General features: G+C 32.7%; 1 protein-coding gene across 1 annotated transcript; it reads left to right on the top strand.

Moving 5' to 3' along the window:
• The first annotated feature begins 275 nt into the window (after positions 1–275).
• LOC148624235 (glutathione peroxidase 1-like) lies at positions 276–5854 on the top strand. The gene is made up of 2 exons (XM_088566832.1): positions 276–589; positions 5308–5854. The coding sequence occupies exons 1-2, from the start codon at positions 353–355 to the stop codon at positions 5659–5661; spliced, it is 591 nt and encodes a 196-aa protein (XP_088422958.1). The 5' UTR covers positions 276–352; the 3' UTR covers positions 5662–5854.
• Positions 5855–10475: the final 4621 nt, after the last annotated feature.

Here is a 10475-nt window from a genome sequence, read left to right as displayed (position 1 = left end):
AAAACCCACATTATAGAAATAGAAAAATGCTTTACGTATTTGCATAGATGTATAAGAAAGAAATGTCCAACGTCGGTTTTTACATTAAAACAAGTTTGTACAATTTGATCTTTAAGCCATCAATATCATTTTCATCGCCAATTTTGTACACGAATATTAATAGAACATAATTGCAAACAAGACGTGGTAACATGTAGGATATAGACCGTGAACCAACAAGTAAAAAAATCGATATAGTTTGGCCTATAGATCACAAATATACATATTGTAAAATGTAGGCGAGTCTCCAAGCACGTGAATTTATTCCGGATCTTACACTTACCTGTTCAAGTTTACTTCACATTGACAATTCATGATGGCGAAAGCAGGATCTTCTATCAAGACATTGTTTGATTTTTCAGCTAACACAGTAGTTACGAAGAAAAAAGTGAATTTCGCTGATTTTAAAGGAAAAGTGGTGCTCATTTTAAATGTAGCTTCGCTCTGAGGTACAACGGTGAGAGATTTTACCCAGATGAACGATCTAGCTGACAAATTTGGGAGCAAACTCGTTATCCTGGGATTTCCCTCTAACCAGTTCGGACATCAGGTATGTTTTAAACATAGATAATCTAAACATGATAAATAATTCGGGTAGATATATAAGTATTTTTAAAATACGTATAATTAGAAAACACTAACTGTACACTTTTCGAGTTAAACTATTTTACGATGGAAAGTTTTTCTTTCAATATTTTAACACATTAATGTATTATTCCTATTTCCAAAACATCCCAAATCAAACTTTCATGATTGGGTATTGAAAACAAACTTAAGAAAGTAGACCTAGGATAAGGGAAATAACTCTTGAAATCAGTGATATGTTAGTATCATATTCAATGTTTTTCACCAAAGCCTTTCAAGCTTCCCTTTGAAACAGAATGAAATATGAGTTACTTTGATGCCTACATGAGATTGATGTAAAATGGTGAATACAAACGTTCAAATGATTTGTAAGAGTTGTGTTCCTTACCCTAGATCTATCTCCTTAATTAACAAAAAATATTGGATTGTGATTATGATTTCCGACGAAAACGCTTGATCATCATTTTGTGGAGCGTTAACACGATGAATTTTTCCCGTTTTTAGGTAAAAAAGTGTTTTTTTTAAATCTCAGAAACTGGAATTAACTTTTTTTTTTCACTTTGGCCAGAAAATGATCTACACTGTTACCTTGGCATTGTGTAAAATATCAAGCGAATTTCTGCAGTTTTAAAGATTTTATGAGCATTTGAAGATTTGTTGAGTACTACCGAATTTAAACGGGGATGCACAGTTTCTTTGTCTCGTGCTTCTTGTCAAGTTCCTGAAGTGTTTTTCGTGGACTTTGTTTTGCACCACTTCTTTGAGTCGTTGTCTTTTATAAGAATAATAAGATCATTCACCGACAGCTTCGTAATTTTCAAAAAAGCTTCCTTTCATTGGAAAAGAAGAAATTCTGATATACATAATTGCATTACCATTTGCCGTAAAACCAATAAGATGATTGAAAACTTGAAATACATGAGGTGGTGTGGTTTGGGAGAACTCTTTCATATTTTGAAAAAAAAAGAATATTTCTATGCAGCTTTTGGGGATTACCATTTTTAAAACATTTTGTTCACTTTAAAATGACACATGCATCTGGGCTACGGGGTTAGAATAGTTGCAAATTTTCCAGTAACAGCTAAATTGTTCTAACATGTAAGTGCAGGGACAGTCTTCGACTCACATGTGCTAAGGTTTTCTCTGACTTATTTTTGTTTTACAATAGAACTTACCCTGAAACCTGAACTGGCTGGGTAAATAATCTTCCACGAAAAAAAACATGTTTCATCTGTTCAGGGTTTATACGTTCTATGTGGTCGTATCAAGCGGTGCCCTGAAAAGCATTTTATTATTGCTTCTTACAAATATGTATTTATCCATAAGTTATGTTAGATAAAGAAATAAATATCCATTTGATAGTTCAGACTTACAACTGTTTTAATCAGATTGATACATTATTTCTCCGGACCAAAGGCTAAACTGATGTCGGTCCTTGCTATATGAACATTAAAGTGTGTGAGTTTTGGAATTACGGCATCATTCATTCATCAAATGAGGTTATAACTATACCTTTATACAGTGATACATAATGCTAAATACTAACTATATAAACAGACATGACATAATAAACGAAAATCAAGATATCAAAATATAGTCACATCAAGGAATCACTATGTATATTTTGTCAGAGGATATGGGGAAGATTTAGCGCACGCTATCTCATGAATCCATTTGTCCCCGAGTATGCCTGCTGAACAACGCTAAACATTAAATCACATGAGTATGGCTTAGACGTCTGAAGTTAAATAAATCGCCATCATCCATACAAGTATCAGGAAACTTTCCTAACAGAATCTGATAAAATTACTCGTCGTTTTACGACGAAGTTCTAGACAGTTCAAACTCGAAGTTGTCGGTAATGACATTCCACAATAAATCACGCCATATTGGCTAAGTGCATGTACATGAGCAACAAGGTTAACATATACATCCGTGAATTGATTACCACTTACTGTACACAATTTTAGGTTATTGTTTGGTATTTCTATCAGAAGTTTGTAAATGATAAATGAGGTCCTATATCATTTGGGTTGTGTGGCCCCTACCGTTTTATATGACGGGGCCAAAAAGTGTTAAATTGGTGTTTTATTAAAACCCATGTAGAATGTTATGGTCTTTTTTTCGATTCTAATTATTCGTTTTTTTATTGTGTTCCTCAATCACTTCTGGTAAACAAATGTATCAGAAGATTTTATGTATTTTTGACTGTTTTCAATAAATAGGGGGTCGAAGTTGGGCAATGCCCAAAAAATTCAACTTTTTTTTATTTTTGGTCTGATTCCGAAATTTTTTTATTGGATTCCTCATAAAAATCCGTGCATGCGTTTTTTCTGTCAGATTTCATATACATGTATTTCTTACGGTTTTCGAGTAATAAGGGGTCAAAGGGGCCACACCCAAAAAATCGGCTCTTTTGTGAGGTATTCCCTTCATTTTGGCGGTTGTCATCGTCATCGTTAGCAATTTTTCAAACATCTCCTCTGAAACTACTGAATGGATTTGGATGAAACGAAGCATGTTTCTTTAATGACCGTTCGGTCTTTGATTCGTGAAAAAAAAACGGTCGCCGTTACTAAAAATAGAACATAGGGGTCAGACAGCAGTTTTTTTCATGTATCTCCAAAACTGTTAGATTTAACCAAAGTCTGACATCGGGTAAAATCTGTTCGGCATGATGAGATCTATCTGTGGTCAAATTTTGGTGAATATAATTATGTTGACCCATGTTGGATTATTGCTGTTCGGACGTTTTTTGCTGTTTTTGATATTATTTCTTTCAAAAATCTTCTCCTCAGAAACTACTGTACATAATTCAATGAAGTTGGTATGATTGTTTCTTATGGTATCCTGCACATAATGACCGCTTGGATTTTTGATCCGTTTACAAACATGACCGCCGTTACTAAAACAAGAGGCTCCTAGGAACCTGAATCGGTCACATGGTTAAATGTGTGCCTTTTAAGTACAACTAGGCGTTGTCCAACAATTTTGACTCATAAGGCTTTGGTAGGACTTATCGTGATGATCGTTTAAAAAATGATGGTTTCTTTCTTTCTATCGTAAATTATAATGGCTGAAAACTAAAAAAAAAACAAAACCAAAACCAAAAACAGACAAACAAACAAACAAAACGTCATTTTTCACCTTTCAAGTGCAATCAAGTGCAATAACTCTTACAAGGATTGTCAGATTACTTTGACCCCTTCAAGACTTTTGTAGGCCTTATAATGAGAACCATTACAGAAATTGAAAGAACTTGGCTAAACCCAACACTTTTGGAGATATAATATGCGAAAAACTACTGTCTGATCCCGATGTTCAATTTTTAGTCACGGCAGCCATGTCTTTGACGGATCAAAAATCACCACATCAGTTCTATGCAGGATACCCCAAGGAACATTCTTACCAAGTTTTGTTTCCAATTGGTCAAGTAGTGTCGTAGTAGAAGATTTTTGAAAAATTGTTAACGACGACGACGACATATGGGTCAAAATACAGGTTTTTTTTTTGTAAATAACTCAAAAACCGTTGAAATTAACAAAATTCTGTTAAGGGTTATATTATTCACCATCAGAAGACGGACCTATGCCGAAATTGATAATATATCAAATTCGCCGCATGATGTAGGAGTTATGGCCCCAGAAACAGATTTTTTCTACATTTTTCATGTATACAATTTTGAAAATCTTGTTCTCTTAAACCATGCGACACAATTTAATGAAAGTTAGCATAATAGTTAATGGGGGTATCCTGCACCAACTGATTGTTTAAAATTTTTCATCGATTAAAAAACATGGCTGTCGTTACTAAAAATATAACACAGGAGTCAAAATACTTTTTTTGCTATCTGGCAGTATCGAAATTTTTAAGCGGCCATTTTGCGTTCATTTTCACCAGTTGCTCGGATTCCAATAATTTTTTGTTTCTTTAGAAAACACTTTATTTTAAGTTGAATGATGATGATGAAAGTTTGTTTTCTGGGTGGCCATTTTCCCGCCGATTTTTATACTTGCTTTGATTTCAACGATATTTGGTTTATATATAGTAAACACAGTCTCCTGAGGTGAATGGTGATGGTAAAAATGTTGCATATTCAGGGTTTAACTTCATTTTATGGTCTTTTGCAACAAAAGTATACTGGGTTCATGCCTCCTTCAGACCTGGTGGAATAACAGGGCATAATGGGGACCCCTGCCCAAATTTTTCTAGAGGTTCTAAAACACTTTGAAGGCATTTCCAACATTTTACAGTGCCTTGGGTACTCAGTTGAACTTACAGCATTCATCAATATATGTTTGTTTTTAGCAATTTTTTTGTCAAACACGATAACAATGCATGATACCTTTTCTTATTTAGTTAATAGGGCATGGCTTACTAGGTGAGAGATTGAGGCTCTTCGAGAGTCTCATGTTTATTGTTGGTCTGATTTTAAAAATTTTTAATTGAGTTTAAAATTTTGTGCAATATAGTGTCCAAACCATCTGTTGTGTCCATAATCAATTGTAAGTCCTTATGCTTTAGTGTGTCAAAAACTTATATTGTGTCCACACTTGCCCCTACTGTCCAGTGTTCGACCATTGCGGGTCGTATTATGTTGCGTTCGGCGAAGCCTTTTATTTTACACCAAGTAATGTAGAGGAAATAAAAAAATAGCTTTTAATCAAATTATTTTAATTGTAGGAAAATGGGAATGGCGAAGAAATACTAAACACCCTAAAGTACGTACGACCTGGAAATGGTTTTGAGCCGAAGTGTCAAATTTTCGAAAAATGTGACGTCAATGGTAAAAATTCCCATCCCTTGTTTACTTTTCTGAGAGAAAGACTGCCAGTACCTAGCGACGATGCTGTTAGTTTAATGGATAACCCATTATTGATCATCTGGCAGCCTGTGACAAGAACTGATATATCGTGGAACTTTGAGAAGTTTTTGATAGATCCTGACGGTAAACCATTCAAACGTTACAGTAAAAAATTCCAAACAATCAATATACAAAGTGATATTAAAATGTTAATAGAAAAACATAAAGTTTAGGGACTTCTTTTGCGAAAAAAACATTAGATATAATTTTCAAAACATTATTTCCTCTTGTTGTATTAGACTAACATGTTATAATGATTGCTGTGCCTGTAAAATTCTAAATTGAATGTAGCATAACATGATGTTCAAAACATGTCTCTAGTACATGAAGGCGAAGTTGTCTTGAATAAACACTATACAAACTGAAGTAAGTAATTTCTTGTCAAAATGTGCAGTTTGTACACGTGTAAATAAATGAGAATGATTCACGGGGAAACACTACCAGAATAATTCATATCTCAGAAAAGTGTTTAAATTCGAATCGATGCTGAAAATTTTATGTCGCCGTTTAGTCTAATATGTATTTTTGCCATTGGCTATCTATTAGTGCATTGCATAAATAATTAATTACAATGAAACATTATTAACATTCCTTTTTCGCCTTGGAGGAGTTATAAATTGTGCCTTGGTTATACTCCGTACCAATATATTTGTAAAAAGATTTTTTATGACTATGAAGATGGCAAATTTAAAGGCATCAGTCAATCTGGGTTGAACATGTACAGTTCTGCTTACGTTTATTAATATTAAGTATAACAGTAATTTTAAAGCGATTGGATTTACGACAAAAAGAAATGCGACTTATAGATCTCCAACATTTTTCCTTTGAAGAATATAAAAACCAATCAATGCCACACAATACACTGAAGCATTGAAATATTATTTGCCCTACGCATTTGTTTGATAACCGAAAATGAACATATGCTAAATGAACCAGAAATGTTATACAATTCTTCACAGAAGTATAAAGAAATATGCAATTCACTAGCTTTACATGGTAACTAATACGATTTCCAACTTTTCACATAGAGCCGTTGATAGGTTAACCAATTCCTTGTCAAGTCCAATGTTAAAGACCAGGAATATCAATACCGGACCATGTTAAATAATAAGTCACATATTAATTATAATGTAACTATTTGATATATAATGTCAGTTAATCATGCATCGAGTGAAAAACCAGATTACAATATGATATTTTCCACATGCAAGAAATTTGACTAGTTCTTGTTTCTGTTCAACAACCCATAAAATATTTTAAAAAAAATGACAAGGTTGATTTTTTGACGTGGGAATTATGAGTAATATCGACGACTTGTGGTATTACACTATTTTGATATGTATGATTTGAGACTTTCTAATTCCCCTCTGTATTAATGCACCTCTTACGTTGGGGGATACATTAGAATCGCCCTAGATGTTAGTCTGCCCACTTTCCTTTTTAAGTGCAACTCTTCTACCACTCCGTGCTTTTGGAATATTTTTTTAAGAAGGTACATCATGAAGACCTGTATTTAAATACAGTCTTACTCCTATGATCGATCACTTTATTAATTAGTCACCGCGAGTGGAGATTAGTTAACCTAGAACTCTTAACCGTTCAATGTTCTTCTACCAGGACATAAGATATGATTGACTGCTTAATTGTGCAGCTGATGTGTTAAAACATCACATAGAACTACAAAACCAAAATGTCCATACTAATCAGTTAAGTTATTTTAAATGGTTCTCTTCGCTCAGGTATTGGAAATAGATTAAGAAGTTTTTGGCAACTTGGGAAGCAGTTGTCACATTTTACCGCTATTTTTTTTAATTAGTAGTTTGATGTGCTTTCTACTTATACCAGAAAAAATGTACACGAGTATCAAAGTAGCATGAACATATAATTTCTTTACACAGATGATACTAATGAGGAAATTACTCTTCCCCAAAGCTAGCCAAGGCTAATTTTTCATACTTATTTACTATACTTAACCATTAATCTCTTAAAATGTCTAAAAATTACACATATTCTGTTAAAATGGGTATAAAAAACACCAAGTCGAACCAATGTGTGTACAATGTATCTATTGCCTTTTTATCCATCAATTCTTAATGCTCAATGTTGCGGAATGGATAAGTTTGTTTGTTGGGGTTTAACGTCCGAGCAGCAATATTTCAGCTATATTCAGACGATGGAATGGATAAGACAACGGACTTCAAATCTGAATGACACTGGATCGAATCCTACAAGATTCAGACTATTATATTAAAAGAAGTTAGTTTAATTGAAAGTACTACAGCAGGTTTTGCCTTTGATTTAATGAAATCCGACATTTTTTTGCAGTTTTTTTTTACGAGAAATCGCACGTGCAATATGAAAGTTGAATATATACATATTGTAATATGTTTGTTACTGCATGTCTGTTCACAAGAAAGCTATTTTATTTTCTAAATTAGTATCGAATTTAAGAACAAACGAACGATATAACAAGAAATGGTGAAGAGTTGAAGTCTCTTGATGGGAGGAAATTTTCAATGTTATTGAACCATTACTGTCAATGTTGATCTACAGTATACATACAGAAATGAGTTGTATGGTATCCCAGGATAAACATTAATGAGCTGTCTCAATATACCAACAGTGTGTTGGGAGATTATGAACAATAATGGAGGTAGAATATCTTCAACAGATATAGGCCATGTGTCATGTTGGAAACTGACGAGATATTACAAACCAACATTCCCATAAGAAGTGTCAGTGACAATATCAAAATGGCAATACAAGGACCATATGATGATTTTGTTGAAGTATGAAAAATATAAGCTTCTAAATATAGATTTTATTTCACACGACATGCATCATGATAAGTAAACAGTTAAGCAGTGAATATACTGTATATAATGTACATCACACTGCAGCTGCCTCATCATAAACTATATACATCGATTATAACTAACATTTAAAAAGGAATGATTAATTAAGTCAGGATTAATTAATACCATATACAATACATGTAGATTTAAAAAAAAATAAAGGTCTCTAGTACTTCAACACTGACAGATATTATCATTTTTATCTATTAGGGTATAAAATATTACATATCTTATAATTCATTTCTGGCTTATACATGCTGATTCATCATTTCTTTTGTTTTAAACAAGCATTTAATTTATGCAGTTTAGATATGACCATGAATTACTATCAATAGTAAATGCCTCCAAGGCAATTTACTAATACTTAATCATACCTTGCACAGCTAAAATGGAAATTCAATTCATTATACAACATTTAGGTTTACTAGATACACAGTGGTGTACTCCTAAACCCTTCATTGTGTGACATCTGAAATGTTTATCATTTGCAATCATACTGTATAAACTATACAATATTAGTTACCATAAAACAATTCACTCTGATTCTTGTTAAACATTCACATGAAAAGACACACCTGTAAAATATAACACTACACAATTTTCAATTTAATACCAAATTTCCACAAAGAATACAAAAAGAATTAACTTGTAGTTTATGGAAATTAACAACTGTGCAAAGTGTAAAAAATGGAATGGACAGAAATGCAAAATTTTAGAATATCACATACTAGTCATACCTCGCCCATTCGTGTGGCAGGGTTTAATAAATATAATTTAAAAGATATGTGCGCATGTGAAGTGACTTGGCTTATTAAGAATTTTTTTATTCAGATTATTTACTGAGGAGCAGACACTTTAAGTTCCATTACATTTCCATTATAAGGTGTGAAAGTCAGATAATCATTCAGTAACAACATTTTACATAATCACAAAAAAAGGTTATTGCCTAAAACAGACAACTCTAAAGTTCTAAAAAAAATCAATACACTACCAATAAAAAGATTGTAAACTAGGCCAGTAGGCAGAAGTTTTATTTTTAAAGTGTAGTTGGAGGGGGTATCAAAACAAGAATTTCTTGATTTAAGTAATGCTTAACTAATTTGAAGATTGTTTTGAACAGTTTTATTTGCTTCCAAGGAGGGGTGTTACTTGTAACCTCAAACTCACTGGTTAACCACAAACACAATGACTAATCAGGCCAATTGTAAACAGCATTTAACACAAAATAAAGCTACAACATGCTGAACAGGCCAATTAAGAAATGTATCAATAAATTAGTGTACAGAAAAATTTATCCACTCAAAATTTTTCTTGCAAAAAAAAAAAAAAAAATTCATATATCAAGTATGTGTCTTCATTTTAAGTTCCACAAAAAAATTAAACAGCTAAGAAATGAATACTGGTATTTAAAACTCATATTAACAAGAGGATTCCAGGAGACAAATATGGTACATACTCAAGTTGCTTTTTATTTAAAGTTAGCACTCCAGCTTTAATTGTCTCTGGCAGACATCTTGTTTAATCTAGAAAACCAAGAAGTGGACTATTTGTAGACGACCTTCCATTCATCACTCCAAACAAGTCAAGCAGTTCCAATGGAAGTGATCTTAAACAAATTGCTAATGACATTTATGGACCTATGATCCAAATGGGCTTGTAACAGAAAATTGTAATTACTTTATCAACATGCAAAGTGATTTTAGTCTTGAAGCAAGAGCAAAATACAAATAAAGAGACTGAGCATCAGTGATGTCTTATATAAAATAAAGGGACTGAGCATCAGTGATGTCTTATATATGTAAAACACAAATCGCTCAAAATTGTTCGGAAATGTAATTTGGAAGTGACTGTTTGATCTTTTAACGCAGTTACAGAGGTGATGTTCTAAGAAATCACAATATTCCAATTTATGGAGACATCATATACAAGAAATGGTGGTGCACTATCAACAGTCATTATTTTAATAAAAATAGCTCTGTCTCTCATAAGAAAAGCCTAAAATCATAACCAATTGTGTCTCCTGCTCAAATTAATCTTGCACTAATCTTAAAAGTTACCAGTATCCAGTATTAAGCTATCATACAAAATATCTATTTTCTTTATAATATACTTTATCAGTAAAGAACTAAAAT

Source organism: Perna viridis, chromosome 2 (assembly GCF_037379345.1).
Source record: "Perna viridis isolate PV_CMFRI_1.1 ecotype Kerala chromosome 2, ASM3737934v1, whole genome shotgun sequence".
NCBI classification, from domain to species: domain Eukaryota; kingdom Metazoa; phylum Mollusca; class Bivalvia; order Mytilida; family Mytilidae; genus Perna; species Perna viridis.
Note: the sequence above shows the minus strand (reverse complement) of the source record. Positions and strands in the feature narration are given on the sequence as shown.